At 38.7% G+C, this 12,913-nt stretch overlaps 1 protein-coding gene across 6 annotated transcripts in view; it reads right to left on the reverse strand.

Moving 5' to 3' along the window:
- LOC103133935 (unconventional myosin-XVIIIa) overlaps window positions 1–12,913 on the reverse strand; it is a 106,982-nt gene that overhangs the window by 35,939 nt on the left and 58,130 nt on the right. For all 6 annotated transcript variants that reach the window (XM_007545926.2, XM_016668321.1, XM_016668318.1 and 3 more), the window contains 6 exons: window positions 11,306–11,465; window positions 11,021–11,207; window positions 8,911–9,136; window positions 8,608–8,717; window positions 6,294–6,359; window positions 4,837–4,965 (listed from right to left, as the gene is read on the reverse strand). In XM_007545926.2, coding sequence (XP_007545988.1) covers window positions 4,837–4,965; window positions 6,294–6,359; window positions 8,608–8,717; window positions 8,911–9,136; window positions 11,021–11,207; window positions 11,306–11,465 — 878 coding nt within the window. The remainder of the gene's footprint in view (window positions 1–4,836; window positions 4,966–6,293; window positions 6,360–8,607; window positions 8,718–8,910; window positions 9,137–11,020; window positions 11,208–11,305; window positions 11,466–12,913) is intronic.

Raw genomic sequence — 12,913 nt, forward strand, 5'->3', positions numbered from 1 at the left:
AAACAATCACCTTAATGTTGCACATCTTTCTGTCATCACCTGTTTAAATGCTGACCTGCTGTTAAAATAATCTACCTTAAATTACCAAAGCTTTACATATTTTAACTGTTGCCATGTTTTTGCTATAATAAATGTCCATAAACATTAATATTAACTCAGAGGACACAGTTTACTTGTTAAAATCCCCTCAGGGCACACACAGGGATGTATTTGACAAGTCATTAACGATGATAGGAGCAGCATTTGCTTTCAGCTGTTTGCAGCCTCATCCCCCTGCTCCCCCACCCCATGCAAGTTTACCTAACAAATCCAGCCTCAGCACTGCAGTTAATAAGTATTGATTATTCTGGGCGAAGCGGCATAATCAGTCTGAACCCAACAGTAAATCCCGCTCTGTAGTTTTCGACAGCTTTGACAAGTGAGCTGTCACACGGAGGGTCAGAGTTTTACTGTTAAATTAGAAGTTACACAGCAGCTGCTCTTAGACTGAGCCACGAGCTTCATCACGGCTGGTAGGATCTCTCAACCTCAAGAGAGGTTTAGCTGTGCTAACCAAATGCTCCCAATTTAGCAGCAGATGAAAAACTTCAGAAAAGTACGAGAAATTGTTGTGTAGTTATGAAAACTTAAGTTTTATATAAAGTCTCTTCTGAATTAGAAAATAAATCTTCAAACTGAAATCTGCAGCAAAAGACCTTTGATCTTAAATAGCATGTCTAAAAATAATGTAAACTCAGTTTCCTGCAGATGTTAATAAACACCCCTTCTTATCCTGATGATTTATTTTTCTTTACAAATCCCGAGTGCATGTACAGCGATTTTAAGTGTTTACAGTTGCAATTTTTCTATGTCACACTGATTAACCACTGCTCACTGAGCTGTTAATCATCAGGGCCATATGAAATTGTACTCTATTTTTGCTTCACACACACAGCATTAAGGAGTTCATTATTTATTGACTACTTAATATAATACAGTTTCAGTGGCGCTAATAGTTTGACTTTCTTTCTAATGACAAGACTAAACTGTCTGCAGGTTACAACTTTAAAATCAACACAACGACTCAACATGTGGAGGAACTATTCTAACTCAAGTATTCAAGTACGAATCTTTTAAAAAGGTTTTTATGGAAATTGAGTATGCCCAACTTGCATTACAAGGAAAACCTAAAATTGCTTTGTGATGCAGAGAATCCACATTGACCTAATATGGTGTTGAATTTAACCAGGGCATTTGAAAAGAAAACACAAACAGGCTGCAGATGGCAATACAGTAAAGATTACTGTGTCTGTTAGACTTCAAGTCAGAAAAAACATTCTGCAAGGATGCCAGTAAAAATACCACAATTTCCATTATAAGAGTTCCGAAACAGGTGTTGGGGAGGACAGCGTCAAATTAAATGAAACAACATCAACAGCCCTCCCTTGAGAACAGGACCCCATGTCTCAGTGATATTTAGCTGTATAAACAAGGAGGAAAAAAAAAAAACTCCACTAACATTTAAATGGCTAAATTACCAAGATGAAAAGGAGGATTGTTCCACCCACTGCTTCCTTCCTTCTCCTCCTCTTCCTCTTAGCAGGGGGCTTTTGCACCCACTGCCTTTTCCCCTGTCTCAGCTTAATTGCAGAAGGGATGTAGAGTAGACTGGACAGACACTGGAAGATTAACAACCTAATCTGATGGACAGAATGTGTCTGCACGAAATCACAACAAATCCAATTCTTGCTCACTCAGGGGTGGCATGGATACACGATAAATATAAACTTGCTATGCTTTGGCTCAATCATGCTTTTAGCATTAGGTAAACATTTTGACATCAGAAGCAAATACACCCAAGCAGATTTATATGGTATTGTGCATGAATCCTGTATGAAAACCTAGTTGTAGCATAAGAACATCTTTAGCATTGTTATCTATTAAGCTATGTAATATCTAGATTTATTTTGACTACCAGAGCAGAACATACTTCGGTTGGGTATGGTATAATCTAAGCTGCAGAATATCTATGCAATGGAGAAAACATAGAACTAGCCTCATTATCTGTGATCTAATGCCCAGTAGAGGGTTTTCACTCGCATGGCCTGAGGTAGAGATATAAAAATTATAAACTCAAACCACAGAAGGAACAGCTTCTATGCAGAAGAAATTAAAACACCCAAACTGTGTGTCTTTGCAAAGTTTCAAATGTATTTGTACATACCATTCAATTAATTTCCCCCATTCATCACAAAGTGTAGCCCTACTCAGCTCTGACAAATAGGTTTTTTCACAGCTGCGTTCATGACTATTTAATTACAACTGTAACACCGTATTTATCACACCTACACCACGCTTCTGCAGAACTTTGCTTTATGTGGATTCAGCCCTACTGTGGAGGAGAAATATGCCATCAGTAATTTCATTCTGTGTGCACTGCTCTGTGGCACCCTGTACTATAACTAACCCTGTGCAATCCAAATTTTTTTGTGCTTTTAACTGATCACAGTGGGACTCTGAAGCTGACATTTGATTTTTTTGTGTGTGTGTGTGTGTGTGTGAACTATGCTGAGCTTAATATATTACTCTAAACCCAATGAACTACAACTTGGGCTTGTTCCTCCTCTGCATTCTCCTCATCACTACATAACATGCCAGGACTCTGACAGCATGACAAATACACTTTGCATTTGACCTGCAGCCTGAAAAACGTGCATCATTTTTGTTTGGCCAGCAATATTTCTGTGCAGATATTTAGGCAGGTCATTTATCTGTCACTCAGCACCACAGAAGAAATTTTTCGAACTTTTATTTTTCCACTGCCCTTTTCCTTGAGAGGTTTTTGTTTGAAGCAAAGGTCAATGTTCTAGAACCATAATTCCCATACTTTTTCCTCATAGTTTGAGAACAACATTCGTAGCTCACAAGTAGAGAAGTTTGCACTTGAGGCTTAATAAGCTGCGCTGCAAATCACTTTTTATAGTTTTAGTTATTTGTTCAATGGAAATGTTGATGGTTCAGTGAGAGATAAATTAAAAATCTTGAGAGTAGGTGTAGCATAGAGGTGCTTATGTCAAAGAGTGAGGAGTCTCAGCTTTATCTAGGGATTTTAGGGAATTTTTAGCAATAAAACGGGCAGAGTTAATAACAGCAACCGTGTGCCTCTAAATTGACAGAATCAGCAGAAGATATCATCACAGCTATGCCTGTATTTAACATGTTACCTTGCCAAGCTAAATTGATTTTCAGATCAATAAACGCCAGATAAAAAATTAAATTGAATCTTTCTATTACAGATACATTAGTGGGAGACAGAAGGGATGAGGGCGGAGAGGGAATATTTAGTTTTTTTGCTTAATGGATTTTGTAAAAGCCCTTTTGCCCTGAAATTTTGATGGCTTCTTGTTGTTTATAATTTTCAAGTTCAGAACGTGAACCACAGGACTGTTCCAAACTATAAGTATTACATTTTGAACCCAAATTAAACACAAAAAAAAGCAATAAAAAAAACTGAAACGGAAGAAAGATCAGTCATATTCATGCACCACTGATAAATCTTACAGAAAATTTGACCATTTAATCATCTTACTTGCATCACATGCAAGTGAAACAAGATATTCCGTGCCTCGCACATTGTCATTGTTGATGGAGGGCAGGAGCATTGATTCTGTTTCTGCTGGTTCATCGCAAGCAGGCTGAAGCAGCACTTTCACTTAAATAGTAATCACAGAGATGGAGAAGTGTGGGGTGCCATATATCACTGGAGGACATGCATTAAGTCCAGAGAGATGGAGCCATGCATGCCAACAGAGAAATGGAAGTGGGGTGGAGCAGGAGGCTATGCGAGTCAGCAGCATGCCTGATAAGGGTGCATTCTTGGGGGCACGCAGAAGAAATGGCCATGGTTCTGCCTTGTGATGGATGATTGGATGGATCACACGAAGGCCAGGGCTATGAGCAAAAGATTTAGAGTGCTTATTTGTAATTAGTTGAAGATTTGCAGGATCGCTGGTAGGATCTACCCTAAAGTCTAGACCAAACAGGCCCTCAAAATAGCCCTGTAGAAATTCTTCACCTTTAAGGTTTTCCATTCAACAAAATCACCCTGTTAATTTACTCACTTCTCCAATACAATAATGTTGCATTCATATAAATGTGTATTTTAACAGCCATCAAAGTAAACTAAATATTGTTTGTTTCCTTCGAATACATAAAAAGAAAGATATTTAAACTTTTACATTTTAATAGGATTTTGAAAATCTTTAGTGTTAGACTAAAAAATGCTGGACGTCCAGGGTTTCTGTGTTTAGCTTTGCCTCTTTTCTACATAGAGTCATTGACGGGGCTATTAAGGTAATTGATTGTGTGTGTTATCCTTGATTTATTTTTTTCCCCTGTCACAGAAAATATCGCTGGCAGTGTTTTAGTTTATTTTCTCTTCAATAGAACTCACTCCTGGCCCATTCTTTCAATGTTTATATTTTATTAAGAAAGCTACTGCTGAAATTAACAGAACTACTTTTGCAATTCAGTTTGGTAATTCTATTAGTACCACTGACACCAAAACATTTTGATTTAGCTGCATCTCTTTCCAGGATGGAGCTACTGCTGAAATTAACATGAAAGAGGTACTAAATTTGTGTTCTCTTGTTTTTGTGTTTTTCTTACAGAAAGTACCCCTGGTCTTGTGCTTTGGTGTTTACATCCAAACTGATTAAACTGAATTTGGAGCAAATTTAATTATGTACATGTGGATATCAGTGGGACCTCTTTTCATTAAGTGCCTTTTAGGTTTGTGCTATATAAACAAATCGAACTGAAGACATGAATTACATATAAAAGGCGTGTTGTTCATACCTTCCTCTTCTTGAAGGTCTGCCGTGCAATGTAGCCTCTACAGGAAGCTTGGAACAGAGTTAGATTACGCTTGGTCTGCTCATCCCGCTGTTCCTCCAGCTTAGCCAAAATCCCAGCTCTGAAAAACAACTGGAGAAAGAAACAATGTCACACAAATGCATATTAGCGAAAAGGAAACATTATTGAGAGATCACTCGGTGCTTACTTTAGCCAAGAGAAAATTAGAGTGAGCGGCCTGCTTTAAAGCGAAGCACAGCAGCAAAGTTAAAACAAAGGTGAGTTGGAAAACTAAATAAACGCACTGAAGCAAAGAAATCAATAAGAAGAGGTGTAATCCACAGTCCTAAGAGCTTTATCCAAATGATAAAGGAGAGATTAAGTTATTATCTTGGACAATCAGCATGGTCTGTTTTTAATCTAGGCCAAAGGTGCAACACAGTGTAACAGGCTCTGGGCTCCTCTATACTTCAAAGGATCAAGTACTGCCAGTGCATCAAACATGAAGGCAAGAAAGTCTTTACAATAATATTTTTTTTTTGTACTCTACACATGTAAAAATGCTTCAAAGGTAAATCAAAATGTGGTTTGGGAAATGTAAAATTGGGAGGAGCAATGTATTTGGTTAAAACAGAGAATACTATGTTTTAATTTGGTTCAATAGTTGGGCAGAAATTTACCATTCAACATTAGATGCATGCAGTACTTTGTAAAATGCGGGTGGCTAGGCTGTTCTTCTACACAGAGCTATCTCTGAAGGCAGATTTTATCCTGCGCAGAGCTTTGAATCCACTGCTGGAAGCCTCTTTGGGGCTGGCGTAATTGGCATGCAAGTGAGACAGGTTGCTATGACGCCAACGACATGCTTTGTGAATGGCCAACTGAGCCTTTTTGAATTGTGGTGCCCAATGTAAGGCTGCCTCCAAACCCTTCCTCTCTTATGTGCTTAAAAAGAGTGGCGACATTTCTGTTTTTTTGTTTTTATATATATATATTATTGTTTCTTTTGTATTTCAGTCTTAGCTGAGAGCTACTTTCTAGCTGATAGCTTAGAAACCGAGGTCCAATCCTATGTTTACGGTGGGTACCTGTACGAGGGTCATGGTGCAAAATCAGTAGCAAGAATTTGCTCTAATAACCAGAAACAAAAGAGAGAATTATTGTCTTGCTGTCATCGTGTGAAGAAGAGTCTCTTGGGTAGCTAGTGGCAAAAAAAAAAAAAGGTGAGATGAAGGGACAGGGCTTGGCAGCATTCCATAAAAAGAACAGCAAACAACCCTCAAAGAGGGACAGGTGTAATGAAAGGCACACTTCCCAGGAAAGCAAGTGTCATTCACCAAAGAAAAAAAAAAAGTTGTGCTGCAGCTTTGTTGTTAAGGTTTAAAGAGGAAAGGAACTGGCAGTGATTCAAAGCAAAAGGTTTGCGCAGGAACATTAAAGTGGCTTGTTTTCTTACTCACCCTACTCAGACCCATGTGGTAGCTGCTCTTCTCCAAATCCAGAGACTCCAACAGCTCCTCCACAGCCTGGGTAAAGATGTACAACAACATCAGTGTCTCCATGTTTGGATGCAGAAAGATTAATTACAGACAATACAACAAGACAGTGATCTACCCACAAGCCTTTAAATTAGAAGTAACAGACAGTTTTCTTTCTTCTGTCACAGCTGGATTCAGTTCAGAAATAAAGTCAACAAGCATGAGGGAAAAAAAAACAAAAACATTTGGCTCTAAGAACCTCCAAAAACCAATTACAACCTGTCCCTCTGAGTCCACCTGCTCCTGGCTTACTCAACATGACCCCCGGTATTTCTTGGCCCCACTGCGACTTTGAGCGCACACATCCAGCACAGAAGCACACCATGAGCTCAGTCTCTGAGACTCTCTCTGCCCTGTCCATCTACTAGCTGATGTGCACTGAAGTTGTATTGTTGTCTCAGCTCTTTCACTCTGTACTCGAGCCTCCAGTCTCAAAGACTACATCTAGATTACACTAACAGAGGTTCTCCGTGAGTACTGAGGGGCTTTTGTTCACTGGTGTTTCAACAGAAACTCGCCCCTCACACAAAAACAGAGAAAAACAGTAATACTCTACCCTAACCTTGGTGCTTCATGCGCTCTCTCTCTCTCTCTCTCTCTCTCTCTCTCTCTCTCAATTTTTTCTAGAAGACAACTTTGTTTTTACTTTTTTCTGTTTTTACTCCTGTTTTTACTTTTTTGTCACAACTGTTTCAGATGACTGATCAATTTTAATAGCAGACAAAAACAACCTAAATGTATTATAATAATGCATTATATTTTACTAAATATAAATATATATAAATATTTTGCTAAAGAAAATAGAAGTCTCCAAGCTAACCTTGCCTTATTTTATTAAATTTTACATTAATTGTGGTTAACCGTATTTTTTTGTTCAGCTTCACAGGCAATCCTCAGAGCTAATTACCACCTGGTTCATAGAATTAAGAAATCCCTTAAACAGCATTGGTTGAATAACATAAAGTACCCAAAAGTAATCTCTAAAAACAACATGTTTTTTGTTCTATAGAAATTTGTTCTGTAGAAACTAATATCTATTAGCCTGGAAAGGGTTAGAAAGCCATCTCTAAGACTTAAGACTTTGATGAATGATTGTTGGAGACATTATCCAAAGTGGAAAACATAGATTAGTACTAAAACTGATTTTGTTCAAACTTCATTTCACCAAAATAACACTACACTACAGTCCAGCATGGTTGTGGTAGTGTGATGGCGTCAGGCTACCTGCAATTTTTGTACCTAAGCAACATGATCTCATTGATGGAATCTTAAATTCTGCTCTTTACTAGAATTTCCTGAAGGAAATTAGTTCATAACCCTAAGCACAAGTGTACTTAGGCAATGGAACAGAAGCACACTACAAAGTGCATTGGCTCAAAAACATAAAATAAAATGATCGACGTTTGGACTTAATCTACTAAGATGCTGAGGTGGGACAAAAATAAATAAGCATGCATGCCATTCATGATTGAAACAAATCAATTCTGCAAAGAACAGCAGGCCAAAATTCCTCTAGAGCAATGTAAAGGACTCACTGGCAGTAATGAGGTTTAGGGGGCAATTACTATTTCACATAAGTCATAGTTGATTTGGATACCTTTCTTCCCATAATAAATTAAATTACTTGAAATCAGCTCTTCTTAAACATTTGGGTTATGTTTGTATGATTATAAAATTAATATCAAGACCTGAAATATTCAAGTGTAAAAAACAACAAAAGAGGAACAAGTCCCTAAGGGAGAAAATACTTGTTTCTCTGGAAGGTCTATGCTGCAAGAGATGGAATACACTCATCAATAAATACTAATTCAATCTTACACAGAAATCTACAACGAAAAAAAAAAAAAAACACCTGAAAAGAAAAGCTGCAGTAGGTGAGCAGAGAGACACAGATGCCTCTCCAGACAGCCTAAGCATCACAGTTGCAACTGGCCGAATATTTCTAGCTTTGACTGCAGTAAAAAACACTCCCCGAGCAGCAATTCTAATCTCCCCTATTTCACGAGCGAGACGCCGATGAGGTTAAGCTGATTGGGTCCTTGCTATGGCTCTGATGAACGCCCATTTCTCCATCCCTCTGCTGCTGACAAATCAGAGGGCAGATGTAATGAAGTCGTCTCCTCACAACATCAATCTTCACCGGGCTTGGCCACCAGTGAAGCTGCACATTTCAGCCCCACGCACTCCCAACACCCACCGCCACTTTTTTTTTTTTTATTTTTTATTTTTTACTTACTCTCTTCTCATCCTTCACGATGTAATTCCTCCCATGTTTCTTGGTGAGGTGCGGGGCCAGCACATCAAAGCGCCGTCGGAACTCGGAAAACACCATGTGATCGGGGTAACCTGCGAAAAGTCGGTGTCGCAGAACGTTATGCTCTGCAAATATTTGTGGAGAGCTGTGATCATTCAGAGATGACCTTCTGACAGGATAAAAAAATAAATTCAGCTACTTTTTTTTTTCCCCCAATGCACATATACAAGCAGGCCTGGATTGCAATACGTCTCGCTATGTATAAGATTTAAGCAGCTTCTTCACCTTGCCTGTAGATCCGTAGGGCATCAAGCAGCTTGGATCCACGTATTTGAGTACGAAGCAAGGCTACATCCAGCTGCATTAAGCCAGGATCTCCACTCTCCCCCTGAGCCTCGGATTCCCCGCCTTTGAACAGGGATCCACTAAGAGCCTTTAGAGCGTCTGCCTTGGGCAATATGCAATGAACAAAGTGAATCCTAGACCTCCGCAACGTGTCAAGAAGGGCATCCTATAAAAGAAAGGGCAAGATTAGGATTTCTTGTGCAAACATTCGGAAACATCTATTAGTGTAATGTGTCTTGAAAAACCATTTACATCGTCTGTGGTTTTGCTCAGATTTGTCATGTAACAAACACAAACATTACTGTATTTTATTCAAAAATATGCTTTTTAAACCTCCCATTGCAGCGGTGTGAAACTCATTTTCATTTTGAGTCACATCAAAATCATGAATGTTCTCTAAGGGCCTGTTGTGCCTGAAAGTATTGATGAAGTCCAATAAACTGTAGAAATATTAGTAAATAGCTGTGTCTGCAAGTTAATAAATGTTTCTTAAAATTGAATAATATTGAAGATATTTTCATTCTGCTCAGTCCCTCCAGGATTCCATGATTTTTATTTATTTGCGATAAAATCACTGATTTTTGTGAAACTAATTCAGAAATATTTGCAAGAAATTTTGCGATACTTGACATCAAGTAAGGGCGAAGCAGTGATGTAGTAGAAGTAAGAAATACTGACACCTGCAGGTGGGAGTTGGCATCATTTAAGCCCAATATTTTTGACCATTTTCTCCAAAGAATTTGCTATAAACTCACAAATATGCAAAATGTGTGGTTTTTCTGTTAATTTCAACTGAAGTTTTAAAAACTGCTTTGATTTAATTGATAAAATAATATCCAAAAACACAAATGTTATCTTAAATGTTTTATTTATGCGTCCCTCTGTAGTCTGCAGGGCCACTTAAGAAGCTGTGGTGGGTCAGATTTGGCCCCTGGGCCTCGAGTTTGACATGTGTTTTATAGATATAGTTTGCAGGACCATATTTAAATACAATTGACAAGTTCTTTGAAATATGCTTCTAACAGTTCTGCACATCTAAAAACTCAAGATTTTTGCAAAATAGTCCAAGCTTAGTCAGACTAGATGGCTGCATCAATGGGAATACATTTTAAAATCTAGCCCAAGGTTGGTTTTCGGTCTGGATTTTGACTAGGCCTTTCAAACACATGACTGTGCTTTGATCAACTGTTCCATTATATGTCTGGATGTATGTTTCGGATCATCGCGCTGCAGGGAGGTGAACTTCTGCCTCAGTCAAGTTTTTCTGCAGCCTCTAACAGATTTTCTTCCAGAACTGCTCTGTATTTCGCTCCTTTTTCAGCTTCCCATCAATTGTGACCGGCTTCCCTGTCCTTCCTTAATGAAAAGCATCTCCACAGCAAGATGCTTCCACCCCCATATTTCACCGTGGACATGATGTGTTCAGAGTTATCTGCAGTCTCATAACACAATCAAACGTATATTCAAGTTTGTGGTTAGAATTTGACAAAATAAATCACAAATGGAAGAAGAAACATGTATTAATTCCAAAAAATTTTTAAAAGGAAGAACTGAAAACATAAAATTTTAACTATCTAACTAGTTAAAATTTTCAGCGGAGTTTAGGTGCATCAGTGTACACTACACTTCACTCTAAACCTAATATGAATTCCAATGTACTCTTCTGCAGCTCATTTTTCATCTGCAGAGAAACATGTATATTTCTTAGATAAAGTCTAAAAATATAGATCCAATAGAGATTCACTTCTGAGGTTAGATGGGTTGGAAGCTAACGCAGCTGCAGAGCCCAAGTCTATAAAAACAGCCAATATATCATTTTCCCTGGCTGCAGCTCAACTCCTGGCCTTCATCTCAACACTTTTCTTTTAAGCTGCATTGTGCAATTTACGAACGCTCTAAGGCCCAAAGTAGACTCCAGAATAAATCCTAAACAAGGTTACAGATGTGAAACACTTCATCCCTTCATACACCATAAGCTCCCAGCTCAGTTCTAGAACCAAGTTAACAGAGGAGAAACATTTTTTTTTTAGCGGTTTATTTGTTCTCTCACCACTTGGAGTTTTATTTGGATGCACAAGGACTTCTTCTTGATTGCAGCGACTCCTGTACTGAAGGTCTTCCTCATGCTGGTAGCCCTGCGCAGGGACATGTTGGAAACACCCTCGAGACCGGCGATGGAACCGGACAGCACCATGGCGCCACCCGCCCGGCTTGTGAACAGGGAGCTGATTATCTTCCTGCATGAGTAACATTTGAAAAGTCGCCCACTGAAGTCATGTTGTATTTACATTTATATTCACCAAAGGTGGATTTCGCCTGCCAAGGTAAAACCTACTTTTGGGACTCCTGCAGCAGGTTCATTGCATTTGTAGACGCAGGGTTCTGTTTGGCGTAGGTCAACCACCCATGGGCGTCATACTCCACCCAGTCGGTCCCATGACTGTGACCCAGCAGGAAATGATTTTCCTTCTCACTCCTCAAAAGGAAAGTGTGACCTGATGCAAGCAGAAAAGTCAGTGTTAGGCTCCCAAAACACCGTTTGTATGAAAGCATAATGGGGGGTGGGGGGTGTATTGAAATGTTTAAAAAATTTAGGAAGTTATTTTTACTGCCTGCATGAAAAGTTTATCATAAGCAGATTCATCAGTTCTCGATTACTCTGCTATGTGCCATCTGTCGCCAACCTACACAGACATTACTAATACATGCATAATCACAGACCGTCTGCTCCCATTTTATGTGATTCAAGGGGCAATTTTACAAGCCGGGCGATGGAGCCAGCCGAGCCCTGGACGGTGGCCGACTACACAGCATACTGTTCCATGCAATGATTATTGTGTAAATATCAAATTATTTTAAAAATCAATAAATCAGGCATCAAGATTCTAGCTTTGCAAACAAATTCCATGTCTTTACCTTGCTGTGCTGTTTATGTGGATGCAATAAATGTCCCTGGTCTGGACCACTTAGACTACAAAATAATGACGAATGGAAACCATAAAGTCTCTGGCACCAAAATCTTTTACGTTGCCAACAAATTCTACATTAAATCATAAACATCGCTGTAGCACAGGCTATAATTGACACAGTTGTCTGTGGACCACATTGACCTATTCATGTTGAATTAAGGTGAATTCTTCAGTGAATTTGCACCCAGTCCTCCAATTTTTGAACATACTCCCAATCCAGTACATGGATCAAATGAGTGGCTCCTCATCAGGCCTCTGCATAACTCAGTGATATGCTGAGGTGGTAATTCAGCCATTTAATCCAGATTTTGTTGGCATAGGGATGCATCTAAAAATTGCAGGACAGTGACTGTCAAGGGCTGGAGTTGGAAAGCCCTGATGAAAACAGTTTTGTTGTAGCTACAGTAATCTAGACTCTTGCTGCTCCTGTTAAGGAACCATATACTCTGTATAATCATATAATCTGTATAATCATATAATCATAGTCCAACACAGTGTTGGACATATAATCGTATAATCATATACTCTGCTCACTTTAATATCTCAATGATGAGACATTTGGAACATTAAATACATTCAACTTTGCAGCTATCGCTAAGGTTTAAATGCAAGGCAGCCATTTTGGATTTTTCGCTCATTTCTGCAATTAAAATGTTAGAAATTCCAACTGCTGAGTAAAAACAAAAAGCATAATTGAATCACGTTTTTCAAAGAAATGTTTGAACAAATTTGGACACTGCAAATTAAAAAAAATGTCAAATCCTCTTCCCAAAGCATTTTATATTATCTATGGACTACTGTGTGAGAGAAAATACAGCCCCAGATTAGTACTAGATAAAAACAAGACAAACTTTGCTGTAAAATATACACACAAGAAACTTTCTAGGGACATTACAACTACACTACGAAGACGGTTATCCATGTCCATTAGTATTATGCCATTAGCATTGCATGACACTAATGGCATAAAAATG

Source organism: Poecilia formosa, unplaced genomic scaffold, assembly GCF_000485575.1.
Source record: "Poecilia formosa unplaced genomic scaffold, Poecilia_formosa-5.1.2 Scaffold14, whole genome shotgun sequence".
Taxonomy (NCBI): Eukaryota; Metazoa; Chordata; class Actinopteri; order Cyprinodontiformes; family Poeciliidae; genus Poecilia; species Poecilia formosa.